This window comes from Colius striatus, chromosome 9, assembly GCF_028858725.1.
Source record: "Colius striatus isolate bColStr4 chromosome 9, bColStr4.1.hap1, whole genome shotgun sequence".
NCBI classification, from domain to species: domain Eukaryota; kingdom Metazoa; phylum Chordata; class Aves; order Coliiformes; family Coliidae; genus Colius; species Colius striatus.
The window spans coordinates 16,865,354-16,885,618 of record NC_084767.1 but is presented as its reverse complement, the minus strand read 5'-3'; the positions used below and the strand labels follow the sequence as shown (position 1 = coordinate 16,885,618).

Here is a 20,265-nt window from a genome sequence, read left to right as displayed (position 1 = left end):
AAGAACACGATCCAGTTTTCAAAGACAGTGAGCACCCTGTACAAAGCCAGAAGACCTTAACTCTAGAACTGGGTTTCCAAAGACTTTGGCAAAGGCTTTTAAGGACTTTTTTCTTGTTTTCTGAAGGAGCCCCATGATGTAAACTGCATGGAATTCAGCTTAAAAATTTTGGGTGTAAGCTTGCAGTGACTGCAAATCCTGAGAATCAAGGCACTTCAGATTTGCTGCTTAAACATACGCTGAGACATGTCATCTAGACATTCTAATACATATATTGCTGTACATTTAATTATGCACTAAAACTAGGTAACCCAGATTCCTTTTCTTCCTGTCCTCTTCTACATTCCCAATTTCTATAAATAAAATGGTAAGTCTGAAAAAGTCTTCTGAACAGTCTCTTAAAATGTTTGTTTGATGCTCTTTAAGGTATTTGCACACTTTAAGATGCTGCAGGGACCTGCCACAGTTGAACTAATGTTCAGGAGAATACATGCAGAGCTTGAACGGACCTAGAAGAAACATTTAGTTCAGGGACCTGATCCAAATGAAGAAGAATAAACTCAGCATTGTAACAATAGACTTTGTACATGAGAAGGGACTGGAACACATGATGTGGCACTTATAAAATGTGACCTATTTGGCATCAAGTATCAGGTCTGGATAACAGCCTTACCTGCCACTGCCAATTGAAGGAAACGCAATTGATTTCAGCTTCTTTTCATCAGCCAGAGCCAAGCAGTTCTTCACCGTCTTTTCCAGCAGCTCCTCGCATTTGTCCGAGCCCCAGCCTGGGCTGTTACAGTGGATCACAAATTTTGCAGGCAATCCATGGCCAGCACTGACAACAGCTAGTGAGAACCGAAAGTGAAACGTAACTGCTTTCCTCTCCGTGGGATTAAGAGTGTATATGTGATTAAAATAGCAAACAACTGAGAGACATTCCTTTAGCCCCGGCAAATGTTTTAGATTACAAATCACACTGCCTTAAAATATAACAACATGATTACTGAGAGTTTGTGTGTTCCATTTCCAGCTGCACTTTGCTGTGGCAATTTATAAATCATAGCCATAATCGAGCTTATTTTAGAGAGAGCAAGAATTCATGGCTGACATCAAAGGAAACATATTTATTCTGGGGGTTGTGCAACCTTGTGTAACGTGTAAGGAAAATGGCAGTAATCTGTTAGGATGCAAACCTGCTCGGGGATGATCTTGCTTTGGTTCAGTTTATGGCAGAGCTGCAGGATCAGGATGCCAGACAGTCACACAGAGCTACGACTTGTGTGACCTGCAGCTACTCCTGCCAAGCACATTGTTTCGGTACCTTCCGATCAGGCTGCAGCCCAAACCAGACCAGTAAGGAAGGATGGAAAAGAAAGGAAATGGGCTTTATTTCCAGCTTTGTCTCTGAGCAACTGTAAGGAAGACTTTTGGTGTGACTTCAAGGTTTTGGGCCTCGTCTTACTCGCGCTTCTCTTGTGTATGGGTCATCCAAGACCACCTAAACAATTCTGTGTTTAGTTCAGTTCTTTCATCACACTCTTTGACAGATGGTTGGACCAGATGCATTTACAGATCTACACTGTCTGATTCACAGTGTTTATATACTAACAGGCAAGGCCTTGTACATACAAAGAATATTTACCGTGCTAAGGGTATATTATCACCACAATACTTCCACAGACGTGTGGGCACTGTGAGGATGCAGCACGGCCTGCCTATGAACTCCTGCTCATCAGGGATTCTCCAGACCAGAAGCCTTCTCATGGCAGGAAAGCCATTCTGGGTTCACCACTTCCCATCACAGAGCAATTACAGGCTGGGCTCTGCCTGTCAGAAAGCTGGGTAAGGTAATCAGTGCCATTTCGGAACTCACCCATCTGTGGATACAGTTAATGATTTTTAACTTTGCTTTGTTAATAAAGAAAAAAAGGGAAAAAAACCACCTAGCTGAAATCTCACAAGAGCAGACACTGAAGCTTTATGAAGGGTTAGCCCCCAAACATGCACACTTTGGGATACAATCATATGCAGCCATAAAAATGTAGGTATAAAATGGCAGCTTATGTCTTCAAAATCAATAACAAAAATACCAACAATTTAAAAAATAAGACTTAAAAAATCAGGTTTGTAAAGGCACTCAGGGGCAAGAAACCCTCTGCTCCAGTCTGGAATGTTTATGAGGCATTTTGTTATTTAAGTATAGTAGAAACAACTCTTGGAGCACAATCATCACATATGGATACTATCCTGTGGCTCCTGCAGGAAAGGGATAATAGACTTTGCCATATGGCATTCTGACCGGAGGTTAATCAGAAGAGTACATTTTGAAGGACAATGGAAGCACAAGCATTTATGTTCTTACAGGCTTGCAGATTTCTCAACATGTTGAATAGTCTCAGTGTTGGGCAATGCTAATTTGTCATAATGTGCAACTAAAATGTTGGCAGATTCAGAATACATCATAAATCTAAGGAAAATCTATTAAAAGCAGATGACACATCTCTAGTCAGATGTGAAATGTGGATAATCTCTTCATCCTGAAAGAATGAAGTACTGTATTGATACGCATCACCCACTTTAATATTTATCAGGGAGTGTTTTCTAGGGTAGTCATTAATTAACTCATTAGGATTCTGTTGAGGACAACTGTTAATTAACAAGAGCATTTGTCCTTTCTTTCAGAGCATTGCATTTGAAGTGGGAAGCAAGCTAACATGTTTGCTTTAGAAACAGAAAGCCAGATCCATAGATGTATTCTGTGCTAGTTACAACTAGATTCCACGTAAGGGCCCTGGTTATTGGCAGATTAAAGGGATACCCATTTAACTGAGAAATCTGAGAAATGGATATCCATCTGACTAAGAAACTGATGCCATCAATTCTTTTTTAGAGTCCTCCAGCAAGTCCCTAACAGCCAGTTTCTGCCTGTGTAGAGTAGAACTCTCCATTGGGTAGGGCTGCCCAGCCTCCTTCAGAACTGAAGGATGTACTGATGGCTGAGCAAAGTCTTTTCTCTCCAACTTGTAACCTATTTGTGAGCAGTTTGGTCTGGGCTGGTAAGGAACACTGGACAGAAGGAAGCGAAAAATAAGAGAGTAATTGATTCGACATATTTTTGTAGAACAAGAATGCCAAGAAAAACTTATTAAAAAAATTAAAAAGCAAGGGAAAAAACTCCCCCAGGTATTAGGCAGCAGAAGTAAACAGTTGTAATTTTTCCTGTCAGAGCTGAAGTCTTACATCTCCTCCCCTTCAGCCTTAGTTAGAATTCGTTTACAAAAGTGTGCACATTGTATTTATTTTTATAGCATAAACACAGATGGCAGAATCAACCTTCTATATGAACAACATGTATCAGCAATTTCACAGATGGTGTAAAATTATATATTGCCATTACCAAACTTTATTACTCATATAGTAGATTTTTCTCAGATATTACATAAATTTTGATAACTAGGCATCAAAAAGTCATAAGCTTTTATAGTGATGATTTTGGCACTGATTAAACAAAAGTACCCAAGCAGATGCTGAACTTTAAGCACGTGCTTAAGTTTGGTGAAAGTCAGCGTCATTCAGCAAAGCAGATGTTTAACAGGGCTGGACTCAACCGTTCTGAAAAATCAGCGTCTCATTAATTGCTTTTCTGAACTGTACCCTTAACAATCAGCACTCACTCTGTGTGCATGTACCTGCGAGCAGCCAGCTTCTGCTTGGAATGTGACATCACTACACCCCTCCTCAGGTGTTTGGTAAAGGGCACTTCAGATGCAGCATGTGCATTTTAAGTGTGGAGGATGTAACCCACACGAGCTGCCTGGGGAGGAGAGGGTAGGACCCCAGCGCTGTGCTGGAGGGAGTGTGGCTGGCTGGCTGCCCATGGGGAGGGTTTCCGAAGCGCAGAACCTCACCTCCAGCTATGTCCAACGGCCCGTTCTTTTTGCGAAGCTCAATGACAGCTTCCACAAACTCCTTGCCGCCTTTCTTTTCCAAAGTGCTTCCTGAACAGAGAATTGTTATTTGACTCCTCTGATCACAGGTTTCCACACACACCATGTGACTCATCATTTTTAATTACATCATTCTAGAGTTTTCTGCCCAAACGTTATTTTTTTGGGGACTGCAAAGTAAGATCTAAACCTTTTGGGACTTCAGAATTAGCTAGTCATTAAAAACAACAACAACAACAACAGAAAGAAAAACCAAAACCGACAACCCTAACAACCCAAAAACCTCATATCGGAATCCCTCGCTAACATCCTCAGACTCGGACTTCAACATCAAAACATCTGACGTGACGTTCCTACCTCCTTCCTTAGCACAAGCATCTGTTAGTGTGAAATGCTCCAGAGGAATGTGCTAGCTCAAGACTAGTTGAAGGTTCGTAACTCCTTCCCCTAAGATTCATTTCCCCTCTCTCTTACAAATTGTTTTAACGAGCCATTTGCCACAATAAGAATTTGAAACTCACCTGATCTTGGTCCCTGACCCCACAGGTGGCACCAGGAATGAAACAGTCTCGTGAGTGCAGCGGGCTGCTTTACTTGGTAACTGCCCAGCTTGTTGAGCCACCTTTAACCAAGAGGAAGAGCCTCAGAAATAAGGAGAATCTCTAAGGAACATATTCCTCCAATGAATTTCTCTAACTACAGCTAAGGAGCTGGACAAAGTCAGTCTGGGAGTAAAAGAGCTGTGCAGTGTTTCAGGGCAACCAAAAGGTATGCTGGTTGCAAAGGCAGTCCATCACTAAATGGTTTAGATCTTATTTTGCAGCTCTAGTTTTAAATATTAATATATCAATAAAACAGCCCAAGAAAGCATTTTCCTAACTACATAAGCATCCCACATAATTTTGCACTGTGCATATTAATGATAAAGGTAGATAAATAAAAAGCAGTGATATCATAAAGGCTCTGATTTGAGATACTACTTTGAAAACCGATTTCCAAAAATTCAGAACTAGGATCTCTAGCCATTTACTTGGTGAAAACCCTTACTTTCACTGATGAAGAAAGAAAAAATGCATTTTCTGATGGAAGTGCACATACTATATGCTCAAGGAAGCAGAGCCCCTCCTCCAAGATTCAGCTTACTAAACAGGGTTATGGCTCTAAGAACTTAGGGGACTGCAAGATGCTTTTGTTTTGACACCATTGCTAAATGTCTTCCAAAATGAAGACTAAAAGTTGTTTGTCCACTCAAAACCTGACACTGTGACTTTGCCTCTATTTTGCTGTGGGGAGCTTATTGCTTTTGGGGTACAAAAGCTGAAGACAATTTTAAAAAATTATGCCTTTTCTTTTGCTTTTATCATAACCAATTCACAATGGGTGTTTGCCAAAAGCTGGATTGCAAGGTCAGACTGTGTAGGTCAGAGCATAGTTCGCTCTTTTTGCTCGTTTAAGCTTTTATATACAAATACTTGAGTCTTAAGTGTATTCAAACTCTTCACTAAGAATTTTCTGAAGCTCAGTTACCTATCTCTGCACAACTGAGTGGAAGGCACCATCTTACAAATCTCTTAGAAGAGGCTGTAATAGCTTTATTTGTAGCATCAAGGCACCTCAGGAAGACAAAGCCACGCTGGAATGGAGGCACTCGGAGTGCGCTGCCCTTTGAAGGCTGCAGTACAACACAGCCAAATGCTGAACCTGCAGCCATGGCTGATGCCTGGGCCTTACAAAATCCCTGACACGGAAGGAATGGGGAGGAAAAGAAACAGTCTTCCATTCCAGTTACATTCTTGTTGTATATATTTCCATATCCTTCCTATTTATGTTTGTATATATTCCAGTTATATTCCCCTAGAGTCCATGAACTCAGATCAGTCCTAAACCCCATGACACTCATAATCCTTAATTTCTCTTGTTTCAAGGGGAAATATAATTAAGCCTTGTGCAGAACCAAGGAACAGAAAATATCTATTAAGTAGGTCATTTCTTTGCCATTGCAAAGCTGTTGTACATTTAATGGAATTTAGCCTAGTTTGGTTTAATTCAATCCAGAAGGATCAGCTTTCCCCCTCTACTGGGAATTAATTTATAATTAAAAACAATGAACAACCCTGTCAGTTTATTTCATTGAGCTCTGTTCTTGTAGGTCTGGTACAAAGAAGAGCAAAAGTAGTCTTTGGTATGAATCAGCGAGGTTTTCTGCATTTACTCCTCAATTATGTACTTCTGATTAGTAGTGAGGATTTATATTGAAGTTATATTTCAGAACTATGTTGTAAATTAGCTTCATCTGGAAAAGGACATAATGTATTTAACCATTTTCCACTACATTAGCAAGTTTCTTGATGGAAGTCTTGCTTCACGGCTTCAAGGTTAGTAGCTTATTTGCTCACAGGCATAAATATGTGTCACTCCCATGAGAATAAGATCATTATCTCATGCTTTCCAAGCAGGCATTGGTATCAGTGTTGAAAACAGCGTTAGCAGAAATTTAGGCTCTAAACTTCTCAGGATAAGCCCCCAGTACATTTAAATTGTTAGGGAAAAAACCAACAAAAATTAAAAAAAATAAACCAATTTAGATGGGTAAAAGTTAATCATTGGAAGCTAAGCATTTGTGCACTTCTATTCTTTCTTACAGCAGTCAGAGGCAACAGGAACCTACACTAAGGAACTTGCAGTGCAGCTTTGAGACACAATTTTCTTTGTAGGGTAGCAAAGCATTTCTTTGTCAAAGTGTTGGAGACAAGCACGTGAGCTAAATGGGTCTGACAGACTTGAGAAGCATATTCTTCAGGTACAGGGTATTATCACGCTTTTATTTAAATGTCTCTGCATAATGTTTAGCCAGCCAAGTCACAGCTGCTCCTGCCCAACAGGCTACACAGAGCTACATTTGTCTGAGAGTTTTTTGGAAAACATCCCCTTCAGAAAAAGCAGGTGGTGCAGGACATGCCAGCTCTGCCACAGGACACGTGTCCCTTCAGGAGAGCGCTGAAGCAGGGCCTCAGGTGTGTGAAGAGATCATTTGCATACCCACAATGAGGCTGAGATGTAGACCAGAGGCTGGCATTAGGTGACTTTTTTTTAAGCATGGTGGGTCATGGCTCTCAACAGCATCTTCTGTGCTCAGCCCAAATTCTGATTTGCCTTCTCAAATTACCAAGGCAGCTCAGTTAAACTGCTGTGACCCTTCTGCAAAATCCTTCAAAATACTGTACACAGAGAGGGGTACTACTAAGATAAGAGTTGCTCAGGGGACACTAAAGGTACTGAATCAAGATGTTTGCCATGTTATCTGTCGTGCCTGCTCTCTAGCTTAGATGACTGACTGCCTGAAAAATGTGTATGGTGTCACTAGCAGTGTGCTTGTGGGTGAGGACCACTGAGCAAGGCTATCAAGGTAATCAGTCCATAAGGTAAAGTGTGGAAAAACTAACCCATCTCAGGAGTTTGGGAAATACAGATGGGTGAGCTCCAGCATGTCTGATGCGAACATCTGAAACGTGGCACAGAGAAGGAACTGGGACTGATCAGAAATCTAAAGATCAAGGCTCAAGCCATATTCCAAACAGGCATTTAACCTGTCAAACAACCCATGTGGTAATTAATTTTCCTCGGATACATGCCTGCATTGAATGTACTGTTCCTGCACTTCAAATTTTGGCTGTGCGTGCTGTTGGTACTTCTGAAAGTCTGATTTGGAGATAAACATCAAAAATGCCTACTGAGTTTGCAATTCTCGTTTATTTCTATTATCGGTCAGGACTGCTGGAAGTGAGAAATGAATGCAAATCTGCATAGCTACAACAAGCTTGTGGCTGCTGATTGACCATGCACACACATACAAACTCCGCAGCACTGAACTTTCCATTACCTACTTCACCACCGGTGTAGAAGTCAGAGTTTGTCGGGTGAACGACAGCATCACTGTCGATCGTGGCAATGTCAGCCTGTACAACTTGCAACTACAACAGGTAAACAGATGTATATCAACCACGTTGGACAGAGACCCAGCACAGGCTCTACATTTACACATGTACCAACGTCCATATTTTCCTACCTTTACATCTCCAAACCTTGCGCCAAAGGAGTATGCTGAGTTGTGTGTGCAGGTGTGTGTAGAGAAAGGGGTGTAGGGAACAGGAGGAGGAATATTGAGTATGACATGATCAAATAAATGTTAAAATGACAAGTCAGAGCAATCATATGAGATCATTTCCAAAGTTTTAAAAGCAGCTAATACCCCACTGCACTTTTCAGAAACCTAGAACAACCAGTTCCCCACAGAGCATGACACTAAAATATGGAATCTGTTTAAAAAAAGATATTCAGGATCATCAAGCCAAACAAAATAACTAGTTTCTCCATTTTGTCAGCGTCAATAGGCTGACGGGGACTAATCTTGATATGTTCAATGATTCATCATTTTCTTTCTAAAATGCCAGTCTCCTTCATGTGGAGGAAACTATTTATTTGCAGACAGGGTTATTCTGAATTTGCTTTAAAAATATATAAGTGGTCAATCTTCTCCTGTAAAGGAAAGCCATATCTTCTCATTATGTGTTGGAATGGATGGGACACTTGTAAAAATATCCATATTTCTGAGAAAGGCTAATTCAAAAATTAGCCTTCTTATTAAATATTTTGTTAAATTTTTTGTGCACATTCCCATAGGAAATACTGGTGTGGAAGAATTATGGGTTGTATTCCATTAAGGAAGTTTAAAAAAAGGCAGCAGCAGGTGTAATAAAATAAGAAGGGAATGTAGTACACAACGCATGAGAGTTAAATTTCTCTTTTGCTGAAGAAAAGACTTCTGTTGAAGTTGGATTTTTTTTTTTCAATCTGGAACAAGACAAAGGCTTTAAAAGCAATTCACCATCTATTATGGTATCCGCATTTGTTTTCAGTTGAATGTGAAAGTGACAGAGAGTAACTGAAGCATAATGTAAACAAATTATTTGACTGAATTAAACATGAAATCAAGGTAGGAAAGATTTGGGGATAGTTAATTATTTAATTATTCTGCTTTAAAAATTTTATGCATACTCTTGAGTATCACAAAGACAACCCCAAGGCTGCAGTTAGAATGGAGAAACTGCTTATTTTGAAAACAACCTGACAAAAAAGTATTTTAGTCCTCAAAGTATCCAAATAAGAAACCCCCCAAAATAGCTAACAGTCACATATGATCATTATGGAAAAGAATTTACCATTTTTGTTTTAACTGAAATAACTCAAAGACTAGCAATAGCTGCAAGTATTCAAATTCGGTGAAAAAGTCCTTTGATTACAGTTCTTCAACAAAACAGAACTGGCAAGATTTGAATTTCCACTCTTATTAAATGTACGAAACCCTAGAGAGTAAATTCTGGGTTCCATAATTTCCATGTGACCATTAGTTGTGTCAACCCATGCCCCATTTACCTAGGTCATCTTTAAGGTCAATGTCAGCATTGGTAGGATTGATAATGGCCTCCACCTCGAAGCCGGCTAAATTACTGATTTCACTGTGAATAAGGTTCAGCTGAAAAGAAAAGCATGAGGTGGGAAATAACAGGACAGCTGGGAAATCACAGAGAAGCTGCAGAAAAGTGAGCTTTGCAACACAGATGGAGATAGCATCACTGCAAACAAATATGCAAAATAAAATGCAGGTCATAAAGGAGGGTTATTATCCAAAAAAAATTCAAACACAAGACTCAAACATTGTTCACACTGAGATGACATGAAAGTACCTACTAATGAGCTCTACTTTGGCTTTATGTTGGCCACTATTTGGGATTCCTATTTGACAGTAAAAGAGATTATTCATTTCTCCTCAAAGTATAGATGAAGGACACCCTGACCATTTCTTCAGCATCAATTACAGGAATGTGCTATGAATGTTCAGCACTGAAACTAGTGAAATGATGCTTCTCCTCCTTCCCGAAGTCAGTAAACATGGGTATATCCTTGAGAAAGCCCACACTCCTGTAAGCAGGAACCATTATGTACTTATTGCCTCTAGTTTTTACTTTATTTGCTTTACTTTCTTTTGTCATTTATGAAAGCAGATATTTTTAACCCCACCCATTAACACCCATTAACTCCTCTGCTGAACATCCATGTATTTGCATGCCTCAATTTCTGTCTTGTTACAAACTCAGAAGGATTTCTCACGGTCACACAGTAAACCAAAGTTAACATGAAGTTAACATGAACATCTAGAGATTGACCTCACATCCACACTACATGTTCTTAAAAGAATAAAAAGAATTTATGAAACACAAGGAAATCCAGATTTCAGCTTCTAGCAACACATTTTGATCAAGACCTGCAAACTGTTATAGAAAATAAGTACTCAATGAAAAAGTCCAACTAGCAATGGTAACAAACTGATCCTGCCACATCACCCTAGAGAAGATGTTTTTTTGGCAATGCTTAGAGATGTGAAGGGATAGCATAGCATGCTTGTTGCTGACACTTTGGGTGTCTCATCACAGTGTGTAATCCACAGAAACAACTTTGCCACTTGTGACTGACATGATGTGACTGCAAAACTTGGCAGAAGTCAGAGCTTGCAGTGTGCTGAGAGGTAACCAGGCACTTGTGACTGCAACCTAGCCAGTGCTGGGATCTGATTGCACATACGCCACGTTGAATGCTGCCAAAACTTTAAAGTGCAAAAAATTTTCCAGACTCTTTCATATGGGGAGATACATTATCTACACCATAAATATGCTTCTGCCTATGACATGCATTTAAAATGATTGCTTCAGTAGCTGATTAGGCAATACGGAAAGCAACTATCAAAGAGACAGTTCTCATTTCATTTATGCAAGTCCTGAAGCCAGCTGCAGTTAAGCCAGGCTTTCTTTCTAATCCAAAGCCTGATGGTTTCAACCTCTGAAGCATAACATACACACTCAGGCATGGCATTTATCTCATCAATAACTGAATTTTGTCTTTTGGTTTGTAATTCAGGTTTTTGTAAACTTAACTCTTTGTATCTTCTCCTTGTGTATGTGAGTTTATTAACAGGGAATATGAGCCCAATCATGAAACCAATACAAGTGAATGGGTCATTTAAGGAGGCCAATATCCATATATTTAAAATTTATGAAAAAAATTTCCATTCCATTTGTGTGATGATATGAATTGACCTTCTTTCTCTTTTTGAAAGCCTGCTATTTCATGTAATTTGCATATGTTGCTTGAGTAAACTATGTTCCCTCAAACTAGGGTGATTTTGGCTAAAAATGACTGTGATTCAGCCCTGTTTTAGGTATGGGTCTGTTTGGAAATATGTAATAAAACCTAAGAAAGCTTGCTTTCCACATAGCTTAGAATCTGTTAATGATTTACATGCAGTGAGTTATTGATACTTGAGTTTGAGTCTTGAGTTTGACTACAAGCAACTGCTGTTTAAAAAAAAAAAGTTAAATAAAATCAAACCAAAATGTTAAAGAAACTTTATGAATTTTGAAATTAAAAAAAAAAACCAAAAACAACAAAACACATGCACACACCAAAAGGCTGTTTTGTGGAGATTTTAGTATGTCCCTAAGCATATTTTGTTCATTTAACGGGTGACTCTGTTCCCTTATTCTGCATTCTACAAGTTTTTGCCCCAGATGTATTGGCTGCAGACCATTTTGGTTTCAGACTTTCAACCTATCTCTGTGCCTACTCCTATATAGGATTTACACAGCAACCAGCTGGCAATTAAAGTTTCCATTTAACAGCACCAATCAAATGCTTAGAAAGCTGCCCATCACTTCTAGCACCTGTTGACAGCCAAGTATTATTTTGCTAAGTTTTGCATTTCCTGTTCCATGCACTGTCAGCTATCTGATTGACAACAACAATCTTTTTAAAAAAAATCAGAAGTTTTCTCACAGAGTGAAATCTCCCACAGAGTAATTTTACTACTCAATAGTATGAAGCATGTATTAGACTGAAGAAGTGATTCCCTAAAAGGAACCACTGAAAAAGAAATAAATAGGCACAACTTGCATATACAATGCAACAAAGAACTTCAGGTAACAAATGTTAGTTAGATAAAATGCAGATGGCACTTGGCACATCCGTGAGTATTTTCGGAGCCAAGCCTTGCATCTCTTATTTCTGACAAAATTACCTTTAAAGCCTTGGAACTTTTTCTGGTATGATATTCCTACAGAAAACTGCAGGTGGCTGTTGCAGACAATAAACTGAAGTCTCTCTGAAAGTCCAAATGCTAATGCTTAGGCTCACTGTCTTACAACTCCACCTCTACTTCATAATTGTCTCAGGAAAAACTAACTAGTTAATGTGCAGAATACTACATTTCCATTAGGAAGTCACTTGTAGGATATGCAATCATTTACATATTAACTAGATTTTAATACTTAATTAGTGTAGCACTAATACACTTCTACAGGTATAACTGAAGGGTTCTTTTCCATTTCCCAACCTCTGAGAATTTCTAGCTGAATGTCAGAAGCTACCCGAAGACTTAACACCATAAACAGTACTTAAAAAGCAAACAATACCCAGGTTTGCAATGTTCTCCTTTGTGTTTTCACTAATTAAATTAGAAGGACGGAGAGCTGCTCTTGCAAATAAAAATCCTTTCCTTTCTGCAAACATGGAGCCAAGAAAAAGGTTTTTCGCATTAAACACACGAATGACGTGATACTAAGAACAGGATTATTTTCTTCCTTCTCTCCATCTTTTTTTCCTGATCTAGCAGATAGTGGTTTTGCAGACCAGAGATACGCTGTAAAGGTGTTCAAGGATATCACAGGTGGTTTGAAAGATACTGACTGTTCGGCTTTTTCAGTTTCAGGGTTCTGTGTTTGCATTGTTTATTAGGAACACACAGAACATAAAGGTTTACTGAAATGTACAAATTTGAGGAAAAAAACCCCAAATAACTGTGATGAATAGAAATATTTTTGCTTATAAAATAGAAAAGGCTTAAAATGTTTTAACATATTAAGCTTTCCTACCATCCACTTTGAAAGTGTAACTGTATCTCCATTTCTAAAATGGGGAAGGCAATAGAGAAAGAAGAGGCAATTTACACTATCTCTGAATCAGCCAAAACCAGAAGCCAGAGTCATGATTTCCAGGCCTCCAGCTGAACCACCTAAACACGCTGTCCACCCTACTCAGAGACTAGCATTTTTTTCCTTCCCTCAAAATGCTGTTTAGTGTGAGGCTATGCTGAACAGAAACAAGGTCCTCCCCAAAACAGGCAAACACTTTCGGCCCTCACATGTGTTGGAAAGAAGTGTCATGCAAAAATCTAAGGAATCAAAACTGCAACACTTCTGTCCAGAATCGCTCTTGAAGGAAATTCTTACTTCATTAGGTTTATGAATACCATGTGGCACTAATTTTAGACAACTATAACAAAACAGATTTCTTCTGTTAAGCATTAGACTTAGACAAATATTTTTTAACTCAATTATCTTTTTAAACAGCAATTGCATGTAGAAATGGCTAAACAGAAGTATTTAACTGATTCAAAGTCACTAGTTTTTATAGGTAATTGTTATATTTAATTTGTAAATCTCCAAAGTAAATAGCTATTATTTGAGACTTCCATGTGTCATTTATACAATTAACAACCACCATCATCACTGAGGTCCTGCCCATAGCAGCAGACATCCTGTCACATCCAGGAGCCTCCTGGCTCATGGACAACACACCTCAAGTTTAGGAGACTGGAAGCATTTGACTCCCATTGATTCCATGATTGGAAGTTTTATCTTTGCCTTTTTGTAGCACAAGAAAATCAAAGTTATTTTGATAATTCTGAAAATGTCTTTCTAGGTAATGGTTAGAAAATATTTCTAGGAATAAACCACAGCAGAAGTTTTTGTTGTTGTTTCTAAGCTCAATAAAATCTCTTTGATCACCACAGTGCAAAGGTTTTTTGCATTTTAAACTTTTTTTTTTTTTTTTTTGCATTTTAAGACATTTTCAGTCTTAAAAGAATTTAGGCTGGTCCAAAGGTGCTAATTTGGGGGTAAAATCAGAACAAAGAAAATAATAAATACATTATTTAGCAGCTCAAATAAAGTAAGAATTTAATTTTTAACTCACATAATAGGATGCAGAAAATTCTTGTATTTGTTAGCCATAGCCTTCTTTTCTTGGATCTTTGCTCTATTTACTGTCTCTGAAGATGGTTTCTCATAGGGAATCAGAAGCAAAATATAATCTGTGCTAGAAACACCTCAATAGCACCTATGCGTTCTCTACTCCTCAAAAAAGACTCCATTTCAACCCCTTACAAGGGGACAAAGGGGTTTCTCTTTCCTTTTTTCTTTTAATTACATGTACAATGTTACAAATAAAGGCTAACACCTGGCCCCTCCCATGCAGGGGTAACTGACAATGAACTAGTATGGGAATGCACCTGTCATACCAGTATGTTTTTCAGGGGGCTGCACTTCACTTGAATGAGAAAGCCAGAAAGTCAATTTCCCAGTACAAGGTACTCACTGGAAACCTCTACAACAGACACTGGCTTTGCTCACCACAGCTTAAAGCAGTGCTAGAGTTCCTGATCCTCTTCTACCGAGCCCAAAAGCACAGCCCCATTGATTTGCTGGGTTAGTCTTGCTGGAACACAGCATTAGGGTCTTACTACCGGTTTCCTATGGTAACTAAAAAGAGTTCAAGATCAGGTCCCACACTCTGATGTTACTTGCTTTCCTGAAACAGTAACATAGTTTATAAATTTGGAGTTCTAATTTAGTCATCAAAATGTTTTCAAAAACATGTACAAATCCAGCCCCCTAGCAGTAGCAAAATAATGATAATCCACCAAACCAGCAGTCTAGCTCTAGCTGTAAAGTTAAATGTGGAAAATCAGAAGTCTGGCAAAAAATAACCTTGACTTTCATGCATGCTAAACTTGGCAAACAAACTGTGGAAGGATGAATGGGAACAACCTCAGTATGAAATAAAAATGAGTCAGAGGAGATACATTTCACAATGGACAATGGCTCATCTATTATGACTTACAACACAATGATCTGATTACTGAATGATAGAAGAAAGATGCAGTTTTACTTAACAAAATTTTGTATCATGAACTAAAGGCAGGTTTCAAGATAAAAGACCAAATTAATTTAACTAATTGTCTCTTTAAGCAGACATGTATTTGTATTAAACCATCCCATGTCCCAAAGCATATTCACAGGGAAAAAAGGATTGTTGCCCTCTAGCTTTTCATAAAAGCATCATTCATTATTATACAGCATTAACTTTTGTGAATAACGAAGCAGAACAAAACATAAAACCACTATTATGAACAAATGTATGAAATAGGTTTTTATAAAAACCTGTAAATCAGCAATAAAGTGGGCTGCTCATTGGAAAAAAGATTCTTAGAATAGTTTTATCTTTGGCAGAACCTTTGCTGCAACAATTATGCTGTTTATGAATAAGGTGAGACAGATTACAAGCACCCAGGCTTTTCTTCTATTTATATAATTATGTAGCCATATGAAGACTCATTTATGTATCTTTAAAATATTCTGTAAGTTGTTTCAGAGAATTTATTCGTTCAAAAACTAATATCACACACCTCTTCAAGTACTCAGTGGGAAAATGTCCATTGCACCTAGACATTGTGGGGGAAGGGGGCTGGTGGGGGTGGAATTCCCTAAGCAGCACTGAAAAACAGGTATTCATTTATAAAAATGCAGGAGCATACCTTCTGGCCAAGAAACAGACTTTTGGTGGACAGGACTGTGAAACCATCGGCAGGAGTTCCCTCTGTTGTACTGTCAGCACTGGCCGATTTGCTCACTTCTCCCTGCTTCTTCTTCCAAAAATACAGTTAGTTAGTTAACTCAAGGCTGAGAGAAAAACAGTTTAATAACACAAAGATATATGACACGCCATAAATGCCTACCAGGCAATAAAATGCCAGTACAAACCCTAGTGTTTGTTTTTTTATCCTTTAGTCTAACTAAAGCGACTGATTACAGCTGAAAGAATCAATAGGAAAAACAACCTCAGTGTCTGTCTGTCTACCTAAGCCTGTGATTGCCTGCAATGGTGCACAATTCAGATGAAAGTTGTCTTACATGTTGCAGGCAAACATATAAATAGCCCCAAACTTTTCACACTTTCTAATGGCTTGTGTGGAAAAATGTAACCTATCTATTTCTGTGTGTGGGCAGATATTCATTTGAAGCTAAAAACTGACATGTCATAGTGCAAACTTTACCTCTCTGTGAAGGGAGGTGCTCCTAGATTTCACAAACTTATATTTAGAATCATTGCTTTGAAATCTGTCCATCCTTAGCACCAGTGTCAGAAGAATACATCGGCTTGCTGCCTGCAGTAGGAAAGGTTAAACCTGAAGAGGTTTAACATTATCACCTTCCTTTATCTCTAGTAAAATAGCAGGGAGTTCTCCTCAAGCATCACTCTTTTTTTCAACTGTATTACTGATGTAAAATAAGAGGTTTCAGGAATTAATGGATTTACTGAATAAAAACGATAATTAGGAACATTTTCAATAGGATATTTCACAAAGATACAGTGCATTGACTGCTGTGGTTATAAACTCAATTGGTGCCAAAAATAAGTTCATATTTTCCATACTATTACTACTTATGATTTCATATAAACATTAGGTGGCTCAGCCGTATCTATGCTACGGCTAGAATGCACCCTTGGAATATGAAGCAAGTCACTGTTCTCCTATTGTCCCTTTCTAAAGTATATAAATTAAACCTGTGGATGAGCAACAAAACCAACTTTGATGCAAAGGTATATTGGTGCTTCTAGAGGATGTAATCATGCTTTACTTTAGATAAATGTTTTGAAAATGAGATTTTCATGGGTCCTATTTCAATTCCCCAGGAGTTTATTATTAGCCAAATACCGATATAGTGAGCAGACAATACAGTTTATTGTGTGGAAGAAAAACAGAACCCCACAACAGACTTCCTGCTTTTGTAATCAAGCAGGGGAAAAAAATTCCAGATTTAGGGAAATTATTAGTGCATGGTTATTAGAAGCAGTACACTTGAGAAGTCAGCTACTAGGTGTTCTAAGAGAAAACTAAATTCAACATTCTAAAAGCAAAAAAGGGAATCAATCAGAAGTGTCCAAGTAAACAGTAACAGAGACACAGAGGAAGAATACAGAAGCTTTGTTTGACCTGGAAGCCAACTTTTCACATGCACTGGCCATTTCATGTGAAATGCATGTACTTTTCTTCCTATTTCCATAAGCTATTATTGGACAGTAGTTGTTTTCTTTATTAAAAAAAAAAGAGAAAAAAGATCCTTGGTCTAATACACATATTGGATCTAATATACGTGACTTGATCTAACATACATTTTAGAAGGATTCCCTACTCCTACCAACTGAAGTCAAAAAAGGAAGGAAAGAATTTTCTCCTTAGCTCAGGAGAAATGTTATTCTTAGCTTTCCAGCATAAGAAAAATCACATTTTGGTCCTCTTCTTTCCCTCACCTCCACACTTCACTTCGAATTAGTTTAATTAATTACTAGGAATTAAAGAAAAAAAAGTCTAAACATAGAGGAGTCTCATTTATAACATACTAATAACAGGAGGATATTTGTGGGTCTTCAGGTTAACCAAAGAAATTCTGTGCAATCACAATACAGTTTCTTTGATGCTGCAAGAGGCTCAGCTACCTGGCCTAGCAGAATTGCATTCTACTTCAGAAAGAGTATTTCACATCCCTTAGATTTCATCAACTAACAGGAATCTTATACTAAGCTGGAACAAACCAAAATCTATTAAAGAAAATCCAACAAACAACAGAAAAACACAACAATTGAAATCAGGGCTCTGACATGCTGGTGGCTGAGGACATTATTGCAATGAAAGTGATTTAGGCTGTTGTTTTTCTCCAATATTTCAAATTGCAAAATCAGTTACACTGCTTTAGTGTGACTTTACTTTTGAAAAGAAATACCTAGATTCCTTATTTCTTGCAGACACGTATCAGTCCCTGAACAAAGTCCAAGAGGTTGACTCTGTCTGACTCTGTCTAGCCCAGTGCAGGCATCTGTGAAGCCATGGCAAAGCTGCCCCTGCAGCTGGCTCTGTCAGGTCTCCTTTTCCCCCCAGTAAGGCATGACTGGCACAGTCCCTGCATAATCTCTTCTTCTATCTCTTGGTGTCTTCAGCCTGTGCTCACCCAACAACTGTTCCATTCAGAGTATTTCAAACTTGCTTGCCCACGCTGCAGACCTGCTCCACTTCTGACGCTTTTCAGACCTCCAGCTGCACTAGGGAGAGGGCAGCACTCCTCCAGTTTTGATAACACTGCTGTTGAAATCACTACTGTTAATGGAACAGCAGGTTTACCCCATGGGATGCTCTCTACAGCCACTCCTAGCAAGCTTGTTGGAGTTTGAAACAAACAGGTTAATCTACCTTCGATTTCCTTGCCCCTTTCTTGCCGCCTGTTTTCTTTGATACAGTTTTTTTCTGTGATGGAGATTTTGCCTTCTTTGCTGGAGGTGGAGTGATGATGGCTTCCAGTTTTCCTTTAGATCCCCGCTTCTTTGCCAACAGCTCTGGGTGAATATTGGGTAACACTCCACCACTGGCTATGGTGACCCCTTTCAATAGCTAATAAAAAACCATAAAAGTTAGAGATGACAAATTCCAGCATTTACTCACCAATAAATTGAAAATGGCATTTAGTGCAAACTTTGTACATTGCCTTCAGGCTTAACTGGTTCTTGCATGTTTCTCAAACACATTATATAGATTTTAACTATAAACGGACTATGTGTTCTTCTTGCACATATGTTTGTTACTGGCATTATCTCCTGGGCTCACCCAAGATCTGTTTCTGTGAAGCCTTGCAATGAAGACTGTTACCCAGATAATAGGATGGCCTCAGTCATGAGGGCTTCCGCAGGGCAGCCTGTGTTGAGAGAGACAGGACCCAAGTTCATGGCATGGGACTGCAATTCTCCACACTGTGGAGAACCCAATATATCTACCAACTGCTGGACTTTCTTGAAAGTGAACTTTTAGAACAGATTTGTTTTCTTAGAAAAAGAAATTTCCAATGGAGGGTAACATTTATACAAATCTCTATACCTGGAAGTCTTTCTTCAAAAAAATCTTTATGTAGTTGAAGAAAAGCAGATCAATATTCAAAACTGTGCAGTTCATTCAAGCCTTCAAAAGCAGAGGTGAAATATATCATGTTCTGTATTTAAAGACACTGTAACCCATTTTTCATACATCTAACTGAGACTAATTCACTATTCAGGAGAATACAAATGGTGACATCAAAGTCCCTCAGGTCCTCCTACCTTCTGATTTGTGTTTACTGCTCCCCAACCACAACTCAGTGAGGCTCCACACTTACAAAGTGATGATGAATGGAAAGAATTACCAAATTTCAGATAAAGCCAGAAGGAGGTTGGCTTGGTGATATTACATTTTTTCTCTTGCCCGATCATGATACATAGCTTTGAAAAAAGAAATTTTCATACATGTTTTTACAACACTTCACACAAAGGTAAGTCAACCCTAGTCAGTGCCTCTGGCTGATACCACAACACTGTAATAATAATAATGTCCAATTGTTTTCTGGCTAAGATAAAGGCATCTTGAAATCTGCAAAGGGCATAGACTTCCAAGAGTTTCAGAGCTCCTAATTCTGTGGTCACAATGACAGACTTCAATGGTAGCAAGAGAGGGCCCACTAAGCCCTAAGTTGTGTAAGGGGGAAACCAAAAAACAAACCAAAGGCATCTATAAGATTTTCTCTGTGTCTCTGAAAAGTTTATGACAATGTCCCACTCTAACAGAAATGGTTGCAATGGTATGAGCAAATGTCACACTATATCTCCATTGCATTCTTACACATTTTAAGATGCCTGAAATATACAATTAAGCTGAGTGTTGTAGTTGGTTACACAGGCGGTGAGCTAGGGAGTGAATGAGCTGTTTCCTGGTGGGCTACTCAATAACCAGAGGTCTTGAGTTACAATTCAGCTATATGGAAAGACAATTTAAAAAGCCCTAAAGGAAATCCTGGCCCTCACACAGCAGAGTTTTTTTTCTTACCTGATTTAATTCTTCATCATTTGCTACAGCCAGCAGGATGTGCCTAGGAGTGACTCGACCCTTCTTGTTGTCCCTTGCTGCATTTCCAGCCAGTTCCAGAATTTCCGCTATGGAAAAGTAAGCCCCTTTTAATTACATTATGATCATGAAGAAAAATCAATGTGTTATTATCCATGCAAAAAGATATCTGAATTATACCATGTTATTCCTGACTGCTGTAGAATACCCTCAATAAACATCTAA

The 20,265-nt window shown here is 38.7% G+C and overlaps 1 protein-coding gene across 13 annotated transcripts in view; it reads right to left on the bottom strand.

The window, feature by feature from the left end:
* LOC104562262 (core histone macro-H2A.1) overlaps window positions 1–20,265 on the bottom strand; it is a 46,866-nt gene that overhangs the window by 4,685 nt on the left and 21,916 nt on the right. For 2 of the 13 annotated variants that reach the window (XR_009819313.1, XM_062002963.1), the window contains exons 3-8: window positions 20,023–20,129; window positions 18,367–18,564; window positions 15,655–15,765; window positions 9,384–9,483; window positions 3,912–4,001; window positions 674–848 (exon numbers count right to left, since the gene is read on the bottom strand). Coding sequence is in view for 6 of the 13 variants with exons in the window: in XM_062002963.1 (XP_061858947.1) it covers window positions 674–848; window positions 3,912–4,001; window positions 9,384–9,483; window positions 15,655–15,765; window positions 18,367–18,564; window positions 20,023–20,129 (781 nt within the window). In the remaining 7 variants the exon portion in view is untranslated. The other 11 variants (XR_009819314.1, XR_009819315.1, XM_062002965.1 and 8 more) reach the window with 11 other exon arrangements.